Source organism: Prionailurus viverrinus, chromosome C1 (genome assembly GCF_022837055.1).
Source record: "Prionailurus viverrinus isolate Anna chromosome C1, UM_Priviv_1.0, whole genome shotgun sequence".
Lineage (NCBI taxonomy): Eukaryota > Metazoa > Chordata > Mammalia > Carnivora > Felidae > Prionailurus > Prionailurus viverrinus.
Window position 1 is genome coordinate 5,854,507 of NC_062568.1, and position 22,803 is coordinate 5,877,309.

The 22,803-nt window shown below is 41.7% G+C and overlaps 1 protein-coding gene across 2 annotated transcripts in view; it reads right to left on the reverse strand.

Annotated features, from left to right (window-relative positions):
* DAW1 (dynein assembly factor with WD repeats 1) overlaps positions 1–22,803 on the reverse strand; it is a 47,487-nt gene that overhangs the window by 10,789 nt on the left and 13,895 nt on the right. For both annotated transcript variants that reach the window (XM_047871499.1, XM_047871500.1), the window contains exons 3-9: positions 20,782–20,926; positions 18,578–18,636; positions 12,020–12,142; positions 8,131–8,230; positions 4,129–4,236; positions 1,610–1,716; positions 405–507 (exon numbers count right to left, since the gene is read on the reverse strand). In XM_047871499.1, the coding sequence (XP_047727455.1) occupies positions 405–507; positions 1,610–1,716; positions 4,129–4,236; positions 8,131–8,230; positions 12,020–12,142; positions 18,578–18,636; positions 20,782–20,926 (745 nt within the window). The remainder of the gene's footprint in view (positions 1–404; positions 508–1,609; positions 1,717–4,128; positions 4,237–8,130; positions 8,231–12,019; positions 12,143–18,577; positions 18,637–20,781; positions 20,927–22,803) is intronic.

Consider the following 22,803-nt stretch of genomic DNA (forward strand, 5'->3'; position numbering starts at 1 on the left):
TCCAGAGCATAAGCTCTTAGCAAAAGAAAGTTAAAGGCAGGGAGATGTTGTGCTGAGCCTCATTGAGACTGCCTCTAATCAAAGTTCAACAAATGAACAGAGAGAATAAAGAAAAATAACATGCCTTTTATTTTTTTTAAAGATCTTGTAATAATTAACATTGTTTTACTACATAGTTTCTTTAAACTCGGGAGATCAGAAACAACATTTAAAAATGCCAACTATCCTCTCTGTCTCAAAAATAAATAAAACATTTTAAAAAAATTTTTAATGCCAACTATCATTTATAAATTAATACCTTAATTTTACAGTACCTTTGAGATTTGTTAATGTTGCAGGGAATGTCTGACACAGTAAAAGCATGCACACAAGAACTGTAAAGCAAAGGTGTTTCTTGAGCTCACCATGCAGGTTTTGTCCATAGAGCCGGTTAATATCAGAGAGCAATCCCAGTTGAATGAAGCACTGCTAATCTCAGCACAATGCCCAACTAGGGTATACACCTTCCTGCAGAATGGAAAGGATGCATGCTGGTGGACAATGCCACACGTCAGGATATGTGCCCAAATAATGATGTCCAGCCCCCTGTGGGTGTAAGAATCTAAACTTTGGTTTTTACAAAATAACATCTTTGATGACCAAACAATGATGGCTTTACTATAGCTCAAAAAAGAGTCAACTAGGCTACTCATTTAATTTCAGCAGAAATATACCAAAACTTTAAGCACTCAAAGATGGCAACATTACTTAAGACAAGACCTCAGAAAGCCACGGGTAAAAAATAATAAAGATGGTCTGAAATTCTGGAAGCGCTCTTACACCGGATGAGCGGACCCCCTGGTAGTTCAGAAACTTCCCCTCGAGTGTCTGAAGGGCCCTTCCTCATCTTGATTGCTACCCCTGATGATTAGCCCCCTTACCAAGATGCAGACAGGTCCAAGGTAGGGCTTTATAGAACAAATAGTCTAATTTAGTTAACATCTTAGCAACTAGAACCAAAAATAATTAGGAAGGAAATTGAAGTTCGTGAACTAAATTAAGTAGGGGAAATTAGCCATGATTTTATTTACTCCTGATATCCATGCCTACCGTAATGAGAAGCCACTGAAATTTGATTACATAGTATACAGAATAAGTAACAGCCATACACCCAGGCTACTGTTAACATTCTCCTTGTCTGTTGCTGTGTGGCATTATTTGCTCAGAATTCTAAGAAAATACACATGTTTTATGGATCAGAAATACCATTAAATAATGAATTAATTTATTTGTGGTGTGTCCTATTCCTATAGAATCCAAAGCACACTTAATAGATATAAGATTAAACTAATGAACAGCAAAGATTTTCTTAACCCTCTGATTTAGGTTTTAAATTTTTTTTAATGTTTTCTTATTTTATTTTTGAGAGAGAGAGAGACAGCATGAGCAGGGGTAGGGCAGAGAGGGAGACAGAATCCGAAGCAGGCTCCAGGCTCTGACAGCTCAGAGCCTGATGTGGGGCTCGAACCCACGAATCATGAGATCGTGACCTGAGCCAAAGTTGTACGCTTAACCGACGGAGCCACCCAGGCACCCCACAGATTTTAATATTCCCAAAGACAGAGAATACCTTCCAGTTTCAGCTTCCCACACTGCAGCTGTATGATCAAAAGACCCTGTGATGATTCTGTCTCCGGAGGTGTTAAAGGACAAAGAGATGATTTCAGCCGAATGTCCCTAGAAAGAGAGTGGATACCGTCACACACACCTGTGGAAAAACACTCCCTACAAATGCACAATATTCTAGTTGATAAGAAAATGCTAGAAAAGGCAAAACTCTATACGGGGAAAAAAGATTAGTGGTTGACTGGGGGTGGCAATAGGGAGAGATTGCAAATGGGCACAGGTTTCTTTCCGGGGAAATGTTTGGAAACTAGAGTTTGGGGAAAGTGGCACTTGACTAAATTTTTCTAAAAGTTGACTTACACACTTAAATCAGGTCATTTTTACATAGTACAGCTATTTTTTTTTTTTTAATTTTTGTTTCTGTTTGAATAGACAGGGCGAGAGCATGATTTGGGAAATCAGAGGGCTTTTTTCACATTGTCTTAAAAACACTTTTAGAAGAGCTGTATGCAGGGAGCCTGCGTGGCTCAGTGGGTTAGGCATCTGACTCTTGATCTCAGCTCAGGTCATGATCTCACGGTTTGTGAAATCAAGCCCTGTGTTGGGCTCTGCACTGACAGTGTGGAGCCTGCTTGGGATTCTCTGTCTCCCTCCCTCTCTACCTCTCCTTCAAGCTCTCTTGCACACACACACACACACTCTCTCTCTCTCTCTCTCTCTCTCTCTCTCTCTCTCTCAAAAAATAAACTTAAAATTATTATTAAAAAAAAATAAAAGGGCTGTGCGCTTTATGGGTTAACAATAGGCAAGTTTGTGAAATAAAGTTAATAACTTAAAAAAAAAAGGATATTCTTGGGGCACCGGGGTGGCTCGGTCAGTTAAGTGCCTGACTTCAGCTCAGGTCGTGATCTCGCAGTTCACCAGTCTGAGCCCCACATCAGGTTCTGTGCTGACAGCTCAGAGCCTGGAGCCTGCTTGGGATTCTGTGTCTCCCTCTCTCTCTACCCCTCCCTCACTCATTCTCTCTCTCTCTATCTCTCAGAAATAAACATTGAAAAAAAAATTAAAGGATATTCTTATGATGACTTAACATCAAATAGGTTAATAAATATCTGGCCTTTGGCCTGACTTTCACCTGGTCCCTCTCTACTGTTGATGCATCAGACGTCCTGAGACAATCCGAAGAAGCCCTTCTCTGCAGCAGATTCTACTCTGCAGTGTCTCCTTTGTTTCTCTAATTATTGTAGCAAATTAACATATATTACTTTTTTAAGTAGCGAAAAGTTTCATTTACAAATCAAATTTCTGGTTGATCCCGAATGGCAAAAAACTAAATGCGGCTGAACATGGCAATTCCGAACAAACGAAACGAACGTGTTCTCTGGCGGCAGGCAGGTGTAAGTGTGCAGGGACAGATGCGTCCTTCGAGGACTGTCAGGCATGTGTCTGAAAGAGGAGGTAATACAGAGGCAGCCGCCCTCGGACAGGATGAGAACGAAGATCGAAGGAGGATGCTTACTGCATCCCTCGGCGTTAGTTAAAAAGGGTGCTTTTTCTCTCTCCGGGTCATTTTGTAACTTTCTTGGAAAAAGCTCTCCTAGGAGAGGGGTCCTGTGTTTAATGTCCATTTATAATTTGGAAGGATAGGGGGCGCCTGGGTGGCGCAGTCGGTTAAGCGTCCGACTTCAGCCAGGTCACGATCTCGCGGTCCGGGAGTTCGAGCCCCGCGTCGGGCTCTGGGCTGATGGCTCAGAGCCTGGAGCCTGTTTCCGATTCTGTGTCTCCCTCTCTCTCTGCCCCTCCCCCGTTCATGCTCTGTCTCTCTCTGTCCCAAAAATAAATAAAAACGTTGAAAAAAAATTATAATTTGGAAGGATAAGACTTGGGTTTTCCAGCTAGCAGTTCCCACCGATCGGCACAGAGAACCACCCTATTTTTGCACGGGGGTGTGGGCTGCGGTGGGGAGAAGCAGAGGCGGCAGGCAAGTGCTGGACGCCTGGTGGCAGTGGACAGAGGCCCCTGTGGGGACAGGCAGCACCTGGGCTATGGGCGGTGCCCTGTGGCCTTGCTCCTCCTTCCGCTGGCCCCTTGTCATTTCAGACTTTGGAACACAGAAGGCTTCTAAGACTGGGGTGGGGGGGGGGGCAGGTGGAGGTCAGAGCGAGCAGTCATCCTTTTAAGGAATCTTCTAGCAAGTTCTCCACTTCCGCCCCTTCCAGAAAGTGCCAGCCTCCTCCTACTTGGCTTTAAGACGGCGGTGGCTTTAAGTCACAGTTGGTATGGTTTACAGACTAAAGCCAGTCACAGGAAAGAGCCCGCGTGGCTTCCCCAGCTCTCCCATCAAAGCCTTGTGGAAGAGCCAGCAAACCAACCGGGACACTCTTTTCACTGCAGAGTCTGAAAGCCCAAGAGGTCAGTTTGCAATAAACACAAAAATAGAAACAAACTCAAATGATAGGCCGGTGCTAAAGGGCGGCGAATGAAAATGCAAGGCTCCGGAGGCTGTCGGCATTTTGAACGTACCGTCAAAGTGAGCGCTTCCTCTCCGTTCTGAATGTCCCACAGTTTGGCTGTTGTGTCCATGCTGCCAGTGGCCACGAGGGTGCTTTGAGGATTGAATGACAAACACACCTGAATTACAGGAAGTGGAAGAGATTTGAGAGAGAGAGAAGAGTTTTGCGCTGTCAATTTTGCATAGAAAAGCTTCGAGACGCAACCACCTTGGATTCAGCCTAATTCTTTGTAAACCACGTAGTGAAACATCAGATCCGGGTGGCCTGCCTTGCGCCGGTTCGATCCCGAAGCACTCTCCTCTTGGGAAGAAGCTTCCTGCTCTCCCACGGCACCCGGCTCAGGATTTCAGGGGCACTGGCGCCCCTCCCCGCTTCCAGACCACAGAACGCGAACAAAAGCAAACCCACCTCCTTCGAGATGAGATTCGTGTTTTCTGGCTTCCGGCTTCCGGGGTGTTAACTTCACAGCCCTTTCAATCCTCCCCCTCACTCACCAAGGACTTTGGCTACTGGATTTTAGTCTCAAGTCCAAGTCCTACGCGGCCTTCCTGTGAGGCACCAGTCCAGTACCCCAGACCCGTGACCCTGCACTCCCTTTCATAATCACTCCATGGCCACACCCTGGACTTTGACATCACTTCCTCTAGAAAATTCACTACCAATACATCAATCTCCAGTTACAATTTCCCAGGACTTCCGCTTCCTTCCTCACCAGGCCATCCCCAGGACATTTTCCATCTCATTCAGACCCCTGCCTTTTCCCGGCCCCTCATCCCCCACTCAGCTGACATCTTGAGAACATGGCTCCTGCCAGTATCCTCAATACCTTCACTCCCTGTCTTTCCACTGCGCCATCGGTAAGACTCCCACCAACTGTAGCAACTGCCACTGCGTTCACTCACTTGCCCTCCGTCACCACTTAGCTTCAGAAAACTGCACAGCAGGTTATGGCGTTGCTCGTTCGTGCCTTCTGTCCTCAGCTGTGTGCTCAGCACCCTCCCCGATGTGAACGTGCCTCTGCCTCAGTACATGGTCCCTTTCCGCACTCTTGTCCCAGTCTGTTTCACCCCTCCTCCACAGATAGCCTGGCCTCCTACTATTTCCCTGAGAAAACTCATCTTTCGGGGGCGGGGGGGGGGGGGGGGGGGCGGGACTTCCTCACCTGGGCCTCTCCTCCCTTCCGTCCGTCTCAGGTGCAGAGGGATCCCTTCGCCCTTCTGAGACACCCTCTTGCCCACATACCTAGGAGCCATGTGCCCACTGATTTTTTCTCTCCTTCTGGACTAGATCCCTCCTAGTGGCCTAGAAACATGCTTGGGCTTTTCCCACATAAAAACAAACCCTCCCTTGACTCTATGTGCCCCCTTTTCGACTACTTTTTCCCTTTCACCACCAAATCCCTGACTGCCCATCCCCCACTCTTCAACTCTGCTGGAACCACTTTGGTTAAAGGGCCGATCCAATGGCTCTGTCGGTCGTCCCACTTAACCTCCTTGACATCTGCAGTGTTGACCCCTTTCTTCTCCATATTTTCTTCCCTCTTGGCAGCCATGACCCTGCTCTGCTTGTCTTCTTTTGCTTCCTATCTGTTTTTTGTATCTTTTGGAGGGTTCTTCTCTTCTCTGTCTGCTCAAGATGCCATCACACTTCTCCCCACACTGACCCTTTTCCTTCCAGAAATTTCACTTCCTCGGTGGTCCCCACTGCCACCCTAATACCACTGACTCACCCACATATCCGTGTCTCCTGCCCAGACTTCGCCACTCAATTCAAGCCCAAAGGGCCTCCGATGGACATCACGCGGGCAGCTTGGACCAATCAGTCTAAGACACGTGAGTCATATGAACACAGAGCTGCTTTTCCTTCCATATAGAGAATTGGTGAACGGTACTGCCATTGTCTGAAATCAGGGAATCTCTCTGGGGGCCCTTTTTTCCTTCAGGTCTCACATCTACTTGCTGACCCAGTCCTACTCCTCCACCACCTACGCCTCCGTCATCTCTGCTTGGAAACAAGATGCCCCACCGGCCCCTACCTCCGATCACGCTGCACACTGCCAAAAGAATGATCTTCCCAAAGACTCAAAGTGACCACGCGATCCCCCAGCTTAAGAGTCCCAACAGCACAGCACCATCCACAGGATGAAGCCCTAATTCCTTAGTATAGCATAGGAATCAAAACTACGGGCCACTTCGATCATGCTCACCGTGCGATGTGGCTCTGAATGGGTTGCAGGTGCCAAGATAAGGTGCCTTGAATCCAGGCAGCTGGGCAGCACAAGGGGTCCTCAGCCAGCACCCCTGCCCATGGGCAGAAGGCAGCTCCCCTCCCTGTGTCGCATGGCCACGTTGGCATATTCTGTGTATATCACCCCGGGGTGAGGCTGGGAAGCGCTGCTCTGGCCACACAGAGTCACCCGAGTTCAAAAGCACCCACCACCGTTGCACTCCTCCTCTGGGCGTGCTGCTTCCTCGTCCTGAGTACACGAGCAAAGTCTCTCCTCAGCACCCCCCTACTGGGTGCTCCCCTCTGTGACCACACTAAACTCCCCACGAACTTCTAGCACACCCACAAAGCATCTTTGAACTTATTTATTGGTGCCTCTACTCCGTCTACTAAAGTACAAAATCCCTGCAGGACAAGATCTATGTGTGATTCTATTTGGCATGCCAAACACGTAGGCCAGGGCTCGACACGCAGCCAATATTTAGTAAATATTTATTGAATTAATGTTGTTGACTATGAAAAAATCAATATTTTCCTAGGAACCATATATAAAAAAAATTTTTTTTCAAAGTTCCAAGGGAGTGTGAGAATGAGGATTATGTCTTTTTTATAACTTTGGGTAAATTACGTACTCTATGCCTCAGCGTCTTGGACTGTAAAAGGGGGAAATATCTAGCCCTTAGGGTTGTTATGAGATACAACTAAGCTAATATATGTGAAGGGCTTAGGACAGCGCTTTGTGCACACTGAGCGCAATTAACGAGCCGGTTATAGTTTTTCACTGCATTATCCCCCAGTGTCTAGCAAAGTATTAAACATAGCATGAGCCCTTATTGGATGAGTACACCATGAGTTTGAAGGATAAATATAAATAAATTTTACTCCTAAAATAAGCAGCTTGTTTATTTTTAAAAGCTATCATTTGTTCCATGGGGTGCCAATTATCTCACTAATTGTTATAAGCTGTAACACAGAATTGGCCAAGGTCAAGGCCTCCCAATAGTGAAAGCTATTCAGAGTATCAAACTATTTATGCAAATTTGAATTCTAACGATATCCGGGAAACAATCAGCCTAAATATTTCCCATGATATATATATATATATATATATATATATATATATGTATATGTATATATGTATATATATGTATATATGTGTATATATATATATATATATTTTAAAAAGGTACTTTAAAAGCTATGTTAAGAATTTTATCAACCCACATCAATTCAATCCTTCAAAAGCAAGTCAATGAAAAAGAAGAAGTCAGATTGGATATTGCACTTAAATGTTTATCATATTACACATCTAATTGGTCAATGCAGGATGCAGGTTATTGAACGACATCTTTAATATATAAACACTCGAATAGCTTGTAATTTACATAAATGTCACCATATGAAATAAATGTAAACTAAAAATACTGGATAGAATTATCAAATTAATCATGAAGGTAGAACCACCACTTTTATATAATGGACTCCTAAAAAGAAATAGCAATGATGTGTTGACATAGGTCCATCAATTGTAACAAAGGTACGATTTTGGTGGGGGATGTTCATAAAGGGACATGCTTGGTTTTGGGGGGGCGGGAGGGAATATATGGGAAATCTCTGTACCTTCCACTCAGTCTTGTTGTGAATATAAAACTCCTGTAAAAAATAAAGTCTATTAAAAAAGAGAGAAAGAGAAAAGCGAAGAAGAAGAAGAAGAAGAAGAAGAAGAAGAAGAAGAAGGAGGAGGAAAACAACAACATAAAAAATATAACAAAATAAATATACTCACTATTTCTGCTGTATGACCTCTAAAGGTATGGTAACATTTTCCCGTGTCTACACTCCATAGCTTACAAGTCTTATCAAAGGATCCAGTGGCAATTTTGTCACTAAAATTTAAAACAAAGGTAGATTTTGAAAACAAATTCAAACACACTGTATGAGACACTGAATTAAGACAAGACATTAATACGTAGGTCTGTATCTACTCAGAAATTTACTTCGTTTTTGAAACAACAATCTTACGTTTGTTTCGGTGGATAACAATTTTAAGGTCTGATTTTTCAATAATATAAGATGATGCACTTAATTTAAAATGTTTTACATCGAAAGTATAAATTTATGTTTGGGATTACAATCAGTTTTTAAACTAGCACAATGAATATGGTAAATTTTTTAGTTTAGAAAACTCCTACCAAATGGAAATTAAAAATGTATGAGAGGCAGGAAACGGAAAAATTCTATTAGATCTACTGACAAGGATAACATTGAATTTAAAAGAAGAAAAATGAAAAGGTATAAATCCAATGAACCACATGGCTAGATGAGTTTTTGAGAATTTAGTGTCTCCTTGGGAAAATAATGCTGCTAATATTCCAATTGTCAGCTCTTTGGTGAAGGAAGACGGTTTTCAGAGGAAATATGGTGAGACCTCAGTCCCTTTCAAACAAGAGGCTTTCCATGTACACCGCACAGCAGGGTTACTATCAACACCAGATAGATAAGAGTAGGTTGGCCCGCATAACCTTTGACCATGGAACTGAATCTTTTCCTTTACCATTGACCCCTGTCTTTCATAGCAACTCATCAAAATGCTTCACCCAACGGGGTCACCGGTTATACTGCAAGCTCATTGTTCAAGACCCTTATTGGGTCTTAAGACCCAAATACGTATCTTAAAGCAAATTCTATGTGCTTGGCACAATCATAGGATTTATATTTTGTCCAAACTAACACTAATGCCCTGTATCTCTCCTTCGCTCTCAGGCCACCCACATAAGTATTTCTGTGGTCTCTGATACTAAAGGAGTCAGGTCCTTTCTGTCCATGCTCCATGCTCCAGGGACAGACTGTTCTGGAGAATACCCACCCACCCAACTCGAGCTTCCTAACACTCAAGGCTGGTTGTCAACCCAAAGTCTGCACTAACTCTCTCCCCATCTGGTCTGAGCGTTTCTCATCAGCTGCTGATGTCCAACTTCTGCTCAGATATGCTGAGAGCACTGTGTGCTCTTTATCAGCTCCTTCCCTCCACTTTCCAGCCCTCCTCCCCTTCAGACATATTGTCTCAAGTTGCTGCTGTTTCTCTCTCAGTTCCTGTTGGATCACACACTGCTCTCTACACCCATTCACCACTACATTATAAAAGATAACACTGATTTCACAGTTTTTAGAATTACTTTATAGAATCAAACCTTACTTCTGACCCAATGTATAAAACATGTAAGAACTAACCTGGTTCTTCTATCTCTATCTCTGTCTTTCTGTCTCTCTGTCTCTGTCTCTGTCTCTCTCTCTATCTCTCTCTCTCTCTCTCTCTCTCTCTCACACACACACACACACACACACACACACACACACCGTCTCATTCTCTGGTGGCGATCTTGAATCTTGAACTCACTCTGCTAAACCCCCAGTGCCCCCAAAGTGCTGTGAAAAAGGCTGCTTTAATCCATACGTAAATCATCAGACTATGTAATCGGACAAGCGAGTTTTTTGTCAGGGGGTCTTGGTAGAATCCAATAGAAAGGCCAACAGATGAAGAGTTCCTCCCCTCACTATCCCCCCAAAACTTTGTTCTAAGATAGATATGCAAAAATATCCTGTCTTGTAAGTATAATATTATAGGATACTATATTATATCATGCAGAACATACTGTTAAAGTCCTTTAAATAACACTGCAAGTAAAGTAGGAATTATAGTAGAGGTAAAGCATTATCATTTATAATATCATTAAATCTCTCTCCCACAGGTTGGTGCAATAAGGCATTATAAAAACTATCATTCTCTACAATGTAAAACTGCATACATCAAAGTTAAGTTTTTGGTAATGTAATTGGAATACTTAATCATTTTAATGTACCAATTAAGTTTGATTGTGCCATCACAATTGATATGATTTAAACTTGTTACATCTTAGAAAGGTATAATGACATTAGCAACCTACATATCAAGTTTTTAATGTATATGGTATAAAATTTCTACTTTAAGTGCATCAGATTTTGATAGGATTCCCTTTATCGCCCCTGCCACTACCCTAGACTGTTCTCATCGTCCCATGAATGTATCTTTTTATCTGCCTCCTAACTAAATTCCTTGCCTCCTGTTTCATCCCAATCCAAACCCTCTGACCCCTTCTCTCTGCCAGAACAGCCCTCCCAAAATGGCACTTGCATTGCGTCCCTCCTTTGTACACAAAGCCTTCATGACAACTCAGTCGTCCAGAACAGAGTTCAAACTATGCAGAACACTCTGAGCTCACCCACTTCTGATTCTCACCAGGAAACATCCACTAGAGAGCCAGGGGCACTGGGGGAGCCGGGCAAAGCCCCACCTAGGCCATGGAGCTGGAGGGTGCCCTCCCCCAGGGTGCCCTCCCACCTCCTTTATTTTCCACCTCCAAGCTTCTGCTGGAGTTGCACATCATCCTCACAACCTCCACCAAGAGAAATCCCACTGGCCTTTCTCTTCTAACTTTCAAGCCATTTACTGTTGTGTTCTAGTCATCATAATACTATCATAAAAGAGACATATTTACTGAGACAGCTTAGTGAATGGAAAAAGTCACAGTGGTCAGTCATGAAAGACACACATTAAAAACCTTTACTCAAATACACAAGGCAAAGGCTTTTTCTTTGGCTACCTGGAGCTCATTATCTGCCTTACAGAAATCATATCCAACCTCTACAAGCTCCAATTTGAGAACTTAAACACACTCGTAGGACCATGTGAGTACAAAGATAGTTCGAGATGTCTCCTAAGCACACTTGTAGGACCATCTGAGTACAAAGATAGTTCAAAATGTTTCCATGCATTTTCTAATGTTTACACTGACCTCACCTACAACTTCACTCACTAGCAATTTTTCAAAGATTTACCTTAGCTACGTTTTCACGAAAAAATAACAGCTTTCTTTTCACACGCATATTTCATTAGTTTAAGCACTATTTAATTCAATTCGATCATTAAAGTTGAAATCACAACAAACATAAGCAGATTTATGGACAAATACAAGTAACTCATGGTGGACTTAGACCTAACCGGTGGGAAGAAAAGCTGAGCACACCAGCGGATGGCCCAGTTTCTGCAAATATCCAGGGAGCCTTGGGTACCAGCAGTACGTCATGCAGAAGGAGAGCTAGAGAGAACACTGGTTCATCTGTTGAATCAGTTAACTAGAGGCTGGTCTAAAAATGCTATTATATCTTGTACTGTTATCTAGCATGCCACTGGACCCATTTTTTTTTTTCAGCTAAGACTGTAAATTAACTTCTGAACAAGGTAAACCATGCTCCGGAGGTATGTCACATTCTCCAGAAGCCAGTGCTCTAAACATCAATAGGACATAAGTGCCTGTCAGAGACCTCCCAGGGGACGGGACTCAGCCCTGCTTGAACTTGGGACTTCAGCTCGCCTCTTAACTACCCCGTGATTTTGACAAAGGTCCTTAAACTTTATATACTTTATGTGAGAAAAAGAAGACCTATCCCCAAACTCCTTTAAGCACCGAAAAGGGTATTTAAAAAGCTTTCAAAGCACACATCCAGGCACTTGGAAATTTTAGTTCTCTTTTTCTTTTCATCCCCCAAAAAACAGAGGAAGACATGAATAAATGGAGAGAAAATAAAGGATTTAATGGATTAATGAGGAAGAAGTGAATGACTGAATGTCTGTTTACCCATACGGATTGTTGAATGCTATGGCATAAACCACATTCCGGTGGCCCTCCAGGGTATGAAGCTCCTCTCCAGATGCAGTATCCCAAAGTTTACACGTCCGATCATAGCTTCCTGTAATAAAGCTAACACGCGGGAGACAAATAGATCACAAAGTGACAACAGCAGCGTGTTAATAAAGACCTCGTTTTTTCACCTACAAGATTATAACCCCATTTATCTTGCTCTTCTTTGTTTTAATCTTTCTTTATTTTTGAGAGAGAGAGCAACAGAGCATGAGCAGGGGAGGGGCAGAGAGAGAAGGAGACACAGAACCCGAAGCAGGCTCCAGGCTCTGAGCTGTCAGCACAGAGCCCAAGGCGGGGCTCGAACTCACAAACCGTGAGATCATGACCTGAGCTGAAGTCAGACGCTTAACCAAGACTGAGCCACCCAGGTGCCCCATCTTGCTTTTTACAAAATGAAATCGTGTATGGAGAACCATTAAATTGGGAACAATAGCTACATCCTTTTATTAGGAACTTTTTTAATTTTATCCCTAAACCAAAACGGAGCCACTAAATCAGATTAAGAGTAATCCTGCCAATAATCATTCTTATAAATAATTACGACTTAAATAATATTAATCAGCAACATTTTCTGAAATTCTAACAGATCTCAATAAACAGTATCGTTCTTCCCATTAGTCAGCCCATAAAATCTTAGCATCATCTTTGGTTCCTCTAATCCCCTCACATACCACACACAATCTATTAGTAAATTCTGTGAGCCCAATCTCAAAATACACCCCTAGTGTGGATGCATTTCACCAGGATCCATTGCTTCCGTCTCTTGCCTAAACAATGAAACCATCTTCTAATAGATCTTGGCTCACACATGGTCCTTACTCCCTATGAGTCTGTCTTCCACACCGAAATTGGAGGTTTTTGTTTTTTTTTAACTTCCCTCCAATGGCTTCCTAACAATCTAGAGGAAAATTCAAACTTCTGCTCATGGCCCACAAGACCAACAGCACTGGCTGTCTCTGGGACCTCACCTTGACCCCAAAGCACACCCTGAGCAGGCACATTCACCTCTTTGCTAGTCTTTCTTCTACCCATCTGGTTTACTGCCATCATCCCCAGGACCTGGAACATGACTGGCAAACTAGCAAGTGTCAGTGAATATTTACTGAAGATTAGCAATCCTCTTACATGACCATTCTTCTACAGGAATAATTTGTACGTTGGCCTCTCATATGTAGTTTTTTATTTTAGAGAGAAGGAGCACATGCAAGTGGGGAGGGGGAGGAGAGACAGAGGGAGAGAGAGAGAGAGAGAGAGAGAGAGAATCTCAAGCAGGCTCCATGTTCAGCATGGAGCCCAACGAAGGGCTCGATCTCACGACCCTGAGATGACGAGCCAAAATCAAGAGTTGGCCACACTGAAACAACTGAGTCACCTATGCACCCCTTGACCTCTAATATTTTAAAGTTAAAAATACTATCTTAGTTATTCCTTAAATATTCCACTAGGAAAGCTACTTCCCCAACACAGAAAAAAGTGCACAGAAGTAAAAAGCTGGTCTGCAATAAAAAAGAATGAAATCTGGCCGTTTGCGACAATGTGGATGGAACCAGAGTATATTATACTAAGTGAAAAAAAGTCAGTCAGAGAAAGACAAGTATCAGATGATTTCACTCATATGTCGAATTTAGGAAACACAACAGATGAACATAAGGGAAGAGAAGGAACAGTAAGATAAAAACAGAGGGAGGTAAACCGTAAGAGACTCTTAAATACAGAGAACAAACTGAGAGTTCATGGAGGGAGGGAGGCGGGATAGGGTTAGAGGTAGGGTTAGGGTTAGGGTTCGCTAAGTGAGTGATGGACATTAAGCAGGGCACTTGTGATGAGCACTGGGTGTTATACAGAAGTGATGAATCATTGAGTTCTACTCTCGAAACCAATACTGCACTGTATGCTAACTTAAATTTAAATAAATTAAAACAAATAAATGAAGAAATAAATTAATAAATAAAATTTAAAAAAGCAGTCTGAGTGTCAAGTGGTAACAATAAAAGGTAAACAGATAAATGATAAATTCTGACAAGGAAACTCAACCAAACAAAAGGGTTGACAAGGCAGTGTACCTTTGATTCTTCTCCAGACACTTCCTCTTAGCTTTTCAGGGATGTAAACTGGCACAGTCGTGATGGAAGATAGGATGGTGGGTCCCCAAAAAAATTAAAAATAAAACTACCGTATGATCCCACAATCTCACTTCTGGGTGTATATTAAAAAAATGCAATCAGGGGCGCCTGGGTGGCTCAGTCGGTTGAGTGTCCGACTTCGGCTCAGGTCACGATCTCGCAGTCCGTGAGTTCAAGCCCCATGTTGGGCTCTGTGCTGACGGCTCAGAGCATGGAGCCTGTTTCAGATTCTGTGTCTCCCTCTCTCTCTGCTCCTCCCCCGTTCATGCTCTGTCTCTCTCTGTCTCAAAAATAAATAAACGTTAAAAAAAATTTAAAAAATGAAATCAGGGTCTCATAGAGGTATCTGCACTGCATGTTCTTTGCAGCGCTGTTCACAATAGCCAAAACACTGAAACAACAAATATCCATCAGGGAATGAATGTCATACTATTTAGCCATGAGAAAGAAAGAAACTCTGCCACTTGCAAAAACATGGACGAACTTGGAGGGCATTATGCTAAGTGAAATAAGCCAGACACAGAAAAACAAGTATTGTCTGATCTCACACACAGGTGGAATCTAAAAAAAAGTCAAATTCATAGAAGCAGACAGTAGAACAGTAGTCACCAAGGACTGGGGAGTGGGAGAAATGGGGAGACATTGGTTAAAGAGCATAAATTTGCAGTTATGTAGGATGAATAAATCTAGAGATGTAATGCACAGGCATAATCACTATAGTTAATAATATTGGCCTGAGCTAGAACTGATCCATGAATTCAGCAAAGTCACAAGATATAAAATTAGTGCACAGAAATTAGTTGCATTTCTATACACCAATAATGAAGCAGCAGAAAGAGAAATCAAGGAATTGATCCCATTTACAATTGCACCAAAAACCATAAAATACCTAGGAATAAATCTAACCAAAGACGTTAAAAGTCTATACACTGAAAACTATAGAAAGCTCATGAAAGAAATTGAACAAGATACCAAAACAAAAAACAGGAAAAATATTCCATGCTCAAGAATTGGAAGAACAAATATTGTTAAAATGTCGATACTATCCAAAGCAATCTACATATTCAATGCAATCCCTATCAAAATAACACCAGGATTCTTCACAGAGCTGGAACAAACAATCCTAAAATTTGTATGGAACCAGAAAAGATCCTGAATTTCCAAAGCAATCCTGAAAAAGCAAAACAAAACTGGAGACATCATAATTCCGGACTTCAAGATGAATTACAAAGCTGTTATCATCAAGACAGTATGGTACTGGCACAAAAACTGACACACAGATTAATGGAACAGAATAGAGAACCCAGAAATGGACCCACAAACGTATGGCCAACTAATCTCTGACAAAGCAGGAAAGAATATCCAATGGAATAAAGACAGTCTCTTCAGCAAGTGGTGCTGGGAAAACTGGACAGCGACATGCAGAAGAATGAACCTGGACCACTTTCTTACACCATACACAAAAATAAACTCAAAATGGATGAAAGACCTCAATGTAAGACAGGAAGCCATCAAAATCCTCGAAGAGAAAGCAGGCAAAACCTCTTTCATCTTGCCCGCAGCTACTTCTTACTCACATCTCTGGAGGCAAGGGAAACAAAAGCAAAAATGAGCTACTGGGACCTCATCAAAATAAAAGGCTTCTGCACAGCAAAGGAAACAACCAGCAAAATTAAAAGGCAACCGACAGAATGAGAGAAGATATTTGCAAATGACATATCAGATAAAGGGTTAGTATCCAAAATCTATAAAGAACTTATCAAACTCAACCCCCAAAAAACAAATAAGCCAGTGAAGAAATGGGCAAAAGACATGAATAGACACTTCACCAGAGAAGACATCCAGATGGTCAACCAACACATGAAAAAATGCTCAACATCATTCATCATCAGAGAAATAGAAATCAAAACCACAATAAGATACCACCTCACACTTATCAGAATGGCTAAATTTAACTCAGGCAATGACAGATGTTGAGGATGTGGAAAAAGAGGAATGCTGGTGGGAATACAAACTGGTGCAGCCACTCTGGAAAACAGTATGGAGGTTCCTCAAAAAATTAAAAATAGAATTACCCTATGACCCTGCAATTTCTCTGCTGAATATTTATCCAAAGGACACAGACGTGCTGTTTCAAAGGGGCACATGCACCCCACTGTTCATAGGAGTGCATAGCCAAAGTATGGAAAGAGCCCAAATGTCCATCAACAGATGAGTGGATAAAGAAGATGTGCCATATATATGTGTGTGTGTGTGTGTGTGTGTGTGTGCATACACACACACACACAATGGAATGTTACTTGGCAATCAAAAAGAATTAAATCTTGCCATGTGCAACAACATGGATGGAACTAGAGTGTATTATGCTCAGCAGAATTAGTAAGAGAAAGACAAATATCATATGACTTCACTCCTATGTAGAATTTAAGATACAAAACAGATGAACATAAGAGAAGGGAAACAAAAGTAATGTAAAAACAGGGAAGGGGCAAAACAGAAGAGACTCATAAATATGGAGAACAAACTGAGGGTTGCTGGAGGGGTTGGGGGTGGGGGGATGGGCTAAATGGGCAAGGGGCATCGAGGAAGACACTTGTTGGGATGAGCACTGGGTGTTATGCGTAGGGGATGAATCATTGGATTCTACTCCTGAAATCATTATTGTACTATAGGCTAACTAACTTGAATGTAAATTACAACATAAGTAAATAAAAAATAAAATAAAATAATAATTCTGGCTTGAATACTGGAAATACACTAAAAGAATAGATTTCAAGTGCTTTCTTCACACACACAAAAAGTGGTAACTGTGAGGAGATAATATGTTAATTAGTTTGACTGCAACAATTATTTCACTATGTGTATGTACGTCAAATCATGTGGTACACCTTAAATATATATACAATTTTATTTAAAAAACATTTATCCTTGGTTGTTAAAAATTAGAAATGAAGAATAGAAAGGGAAATATAGAGGGGCACCTGGGTGACTCAGTTGGTTGAGTGTCTGCCTCTTGATTTCAGCTCGGTAATGGTCCCAGGGTCATGGGATCAAGCCCCGAATCCAGCTTTGTCCTGGCAGGGCAGAACCTGCTTGGGATTCTCTCTCCCTCTCTCTGCCCCTCTCCCCTGATCACTTGCTCTCTCTCTAAAATAGAAACAAGAAGGGAGGGGGGGAGGGAGGGAAGGAGGAAGGGACAGAGGGAGGGAAGAAGGGAGAGAGGGAGGGAGGGAGAAGGAAGGAAGGAAGGAAGGAAGGAAGGAAGGAAGGAAGGAATATATAGAAATAAATAGATGGAGCACAGAGGATCCTTAGGGCAGAGAAACTGCTCTGTGTGATGCCTTAATGGTAGAGATCTGTCATTAAACATTTGTAAACCCATGGAATGAAAGAAAGCAAGAGCAACCCCTAATGTAAACTATGAAGTTTGAGTGATAATGATGTGTTTGTCAATGTAGGCCCATCAAATGTAGGAAATGCACAATCCTTGGGGGAAGATGCCAGTGAAAGAAGCTGAGGGTGTGTGGGGGCCAGACGTATGTGGCAAATCTCTGTACCCTCTGCTCAATTTTGCTGTAAACCTAAAACCACTATAAATAATAAAGTCCAATAATTTTTTTAATATTTTTTTCATCTCAAAAAATTAATAAAGGAACCACCCTATGACCCAGCAATTGCACTACTAGGTATTTATTCAAAGGATACAAAAATGTTGATTCAAAGGGGCACATGCACCCCAATGTTTAGAGCAGCGCTATCAACAATGGCCAAATTATGGAAAGCACCCAAATGCCCACTGACTGATGAATGGATAAAGAAGATGTGGTTTATATGTACAATGGAATATTACAGATCGACAAGAATGAAATCTTGCCATTTGCAACAATGTGGATGGAACTAGAGTGTATTATGCTAAGTGAAAAAAGTCCGAGAAAGATAAGAGAAAGATACATATCGTATGATCTCACTCATATGTGGAATGTAAGAAACAAAACAGGTGAACATAGGGGAGGGGAAGGAAAACCAAGATAAAAACAGAAGGAGGCAAACCATAAGAGACTCTCAAATACAGCGAAGAAACTGAGGGTTGCTGGAGGGGTATTGGGGGAGATGGACTAAATGGGTGAGGGGGACTAAGGAGGACGCTTGTTGGGATGAGCACTGGGTGTTATATGTAAGTAATAAATCACTAACTTCTACTCCTAAAATCATTATTGCACTATATGTTAACTAACTTGGATTCAAATAAAATTAAAAATTAAATAAAATAAAAGCAACTTTTCGACTTTGGGTGCAAGAAAATAAATAAATAATTTTTTCATTTAAAATTTTTAAAATTTTAAGTTTTGAATAAATAACAGAAACTTACCAAGACCCCGATTTATTAAGTGCAACATTAGTCAATGGCAGTATATGTGCTCTGAGAACCTTCAATGAAAGAAAACAGCATTTGTTTTAAACTTAAAAAAAAAAAAGTTTAAATCATTAATTTTCATTTCAAACCAAGGAAGATATTCGTTTATCTTATTTATACATAATAAGTGGACAATATTCACTATCTGAGCAGAAGAGAAAAAACTACGCATCTCCTACCATTAAGACCAATAAAACATTTGGTAGTTAACATAATTACAAAAACAATATTGGATCTGTGTTTTCCATGAAATGGCTTTTAAGATAAATTACTGCTATTTTTTTTTTAATTTTTTTTTCAACGTTTATTTATTTTTGGGACAGAGAGAGACAGAGCATGAACGGGGGAGGGGCAGAGAGAGAGGGAGACACAGAATCGGAAGCAGGCTCCAGGCTCCGAGCCATCAGCCCAGAGCCTGACGCGGGGCTCGAACTCACGGACCGCGAGATCGTGACCTGGCTGAAGTCGGACGCTCAACCGACTGCGCCACCCAGGCGCCCCAAATTACTGCTATTAAATAAGATACCAAATAGCATTAATTTATAATATTGTCTTTTAAATACTGCACATGATTTTGTCCATAGGCATAAAAAGCATATAGAGGAAATACACTACGTTTCAAATGCAGATTTTGCAATTAATTAATACTTCTGGAATCCTAACGCTCCTCTAGAGTCAGGATGGCTCTTATTTCATTTATCTTTCAATTCCTACACTGTCAAGCACAGAGTGGATACCTTAATATTTATCAAACGAACATACATAAATTGGATAGTCTGTTTACAGATGGAGTGATTGGCTAGGCTGGGACAGTCCCAGTTACGTCTGCTGCGGGGGCATAATTATCAATAGTGTCTGCTTTCACTATCAAAAATGTTCCCATTGGAAGATAAATTACAAGGTCACTCTAGTTATAGAGCTGATATTTGAAGTTAAATAGTGCCACCTGCTGGAAAAATAAATATTACAAGAATAACTTCCTCATCTTTCAATAATACATTAAAGGGATGACTACAAAAGATGTAATTTTTTTATGAGACAGAATATGCCAAATATATAGATAATAATATTTCCTTTTTAATCTTTTAATGTTTATTTCTTTTTGAGAGAGAGAGACAGAGAAACAGCGAGCAAGGGAGGGGCAAAGAGAGCAGGAGACACAGAATCCAAAGCAGGCTCCAAGCCCTGAGCTGACAGCAAAAAGGCCAACGCGGGGCTCGAACTCATGAACTGTGAGATCATGACCTGAGCATAAATCAGATGCTCACCCGACTGAGCCACCCAGGCGCCCTGATAACAATGGCATTTCTTAAAAATTCATTTAGATCATAAAAAGAAAACCAGTGTGATATGAAGCAATATTAGAATAAACTATTAAATATTGTTAAATAATTAAGAAAAACTAAAAGCTATTCCTGAGTAATTGACTACATTTGTTATACTTTAAGTTTAATCATCGAGAAAACTATAGAGAAAAATAGGCACATTTACATTGCATTAAAATTATTATATAAGCCGTATCAATAAATAATTTCTTGAAATATAGTTTAGTTCACATGGAAGCAGAAAATAGTAAGTATTGATATTCCATGAAACAGAACTTCTTAATATTACTCCAACTGAAAAGAAACTTCAATTATTCAATAACTTGAAGCTACCTTAATGGTCATCCTTTAAATGGAACATCGTAAAGAATAGCTAAACTTACTACAAATCTTTTTTTAACTTCTCTCGAGAAACACGTTTCAGTTTCATTCAGTCAGTAAATAAACACTTGCTGAGACTGAGTCTTGGCAAATATATATGAGACACCAAGGGAAAGAGAAAATTTAATCTGCATTTTATCTCAGATTGATCGGATGTCAGTCAATTCTTTGAAGTTCTTCTATTTGGTCATTTTAAAACATGCATTACCTGGGGCGCCTGGGTGGCTCAGTCGGTTAAGCGACCGACTTCGGCTCAGGTCACAATCTCACGGTCCGTGAGTCCGTGAGTTTGAGCCCCGCGTCGGGCTCTGGGCTGGTGGCTCAGAGCCTGGAGCCTGCTTCCGATTCTGTGTCTCCCTCTCTCTGCCCCTCCCCCGTTCATGCTCTGTCTCTCTCTGTCTCAAAAATAAATAAACGTTAAAAAAAATTAAAAAAAAATAAAACATGCATTACCTTAAAAAGATAGAATTGGTGGTTGCTGTGCTGCCTGAGTTTGTCTTGTAATCTCCGTAGTAAAAGCTTTACTTGGTCTGATCGTGAAGCTGTGATTACCGGCTCCGCTTTCTGTATCTCCTCTACTAAGGCATTGACGTCCGTACTGAAATTCCCACACACAAAAGTTACTATTTTCTATACCAAAATTTGCACACACACACGCAACCCATGAAGCATGACATAGCATTTATGAAGCACATTTATAAAATGTAAAAACACCATCAGCTTTACTAAGAGATTTCGGGGGGGGAGGGCGGGGGGGGAATACAAATCAATAAAGAAATCAAGTCTCCCTGAAAGTGGCTTGGGTTCTTCAGAATGATTCTTCATTAATTGTGACTTCCCCATGGAAAGGGGAGCAAGGATATTGATTTGCTTACCTAAGAAGGTCAAGTGCAGACTGAGCTCTTTCTCTTTACTTTTTTCCTGCTTCCTTTGTCTCTTTAATGAACATATACAGATTGTTCCCGATACGACTATACTTTGTGCCTTCCATATGCTTTCTTGTTTAATCTTATAACAATCCTCTAAAATAATGCTTTTATCATAATTACTTTGGTGATGAAGAAACTGAGATTTGAAAAAGGTTACGTTTGAAATACTTTTTTTTAAATTTTTTTTTCAACGTTTTTTATTTATTTTTGGGACAGAGAGAGACAGAGCATGAACGGGGGAGGGGCAGAGAGAGAGGGAGACACAGAATCGGAAACAGGCTCCAGGCTCTGAGCCATCAGCCCAGAGCCTGACGCGGGGCTCGAACTCACGGACCGCGAGATCGTGACCTGGCTGAAGTCAGACGCTTAACCGACTGCGCCACCCAGGCACCCCTGAAATACTTTTTTTAGGGAAGGAGCAAGTAGCGAACCAAAAAATGAACATTCAAAGAATGATGATGATTATCATTAATAATTCTTACGGGCTACAACATCATTTTCTTAAAAAAGAACTGCTTGGGGATGTGCAGATTCGAGGCTTCCCTCCGTATTCAAATAACCTGTAGCAATTCTGGTAAATTTTGCCAGGCCAGAATAATAATTCTTCAGGACAAAGAATAGCGTCGATAAGCCACAAAGCATCCAAAATGGGGTCATTCTGCAAAACATGTCACGAACATGTCTCAAAGATGTACTGTCCAGTTCCCTCCCTTCAAGAAAGGACTCGGGGCCCCGCTGGGGGGCAGGTGTTTAGGTAGCTGACAGTCTCCAGCGGCCGCTCCTTCGGGATCCACCTCAGCATGGGAGCCCAAGGCATGCTCTTCCCTAGCGGCCCCGAGCCCAGGGCTGAGCCCAAGGTCAGCCTGGCCATTTCTGCCCCGCAAGCGACTCTCACCAATGAGCTTTACTCTGGAGCTCCCTCGTGGGCTTGGCAGAAAATGTTATCACCTCTGCATCATCGTGGCTGATGGCTCCTCGTGCTGAGCCTTGTTCCATCCCGTCTGTCACAGATGTCACTTCCCAATAAACCTCGCACCCACCTGCCTCCGTCTCAGCCTCTACTGCCCAGAAATGCAAACTCTGATAAGCAGGCCTTGGTCTTCGTAAATAAACATCTCCTGAGCTCCAGTCTTGTGTAAGGGACTGAGTTAGAAGACGACTCATCCCACCTACATTTACTGAGTCCCTACTACGGTTGGGCCCTGGGAGTGTAAAAGATGTCATCTCGGCTCTCAAGAAATACAATCTATCGGAATAGGAGTGAATATTTAGAACAGGAATGAATCAGAGACAGTTTACAATGATGAGTTGGATGAATTTCCAGAGTCTGTTGTCAAAGCAGTTATACTTTCATAAGAATTAGAAAGATAATAATGCCTCTTGGAAAGGTTTCCAACAAATGTTGTAAAGCAAAACAGATTTCCCAGCAAGGTCTAAATTAACCAGATATTTAATCTGTCCATCCCAACCCTGTGGAATTCAAATTCTAATTCTAATACAGTAACTCGAGTGTGCCCCATGTCATGCAAATGTTTTTATATGCAGA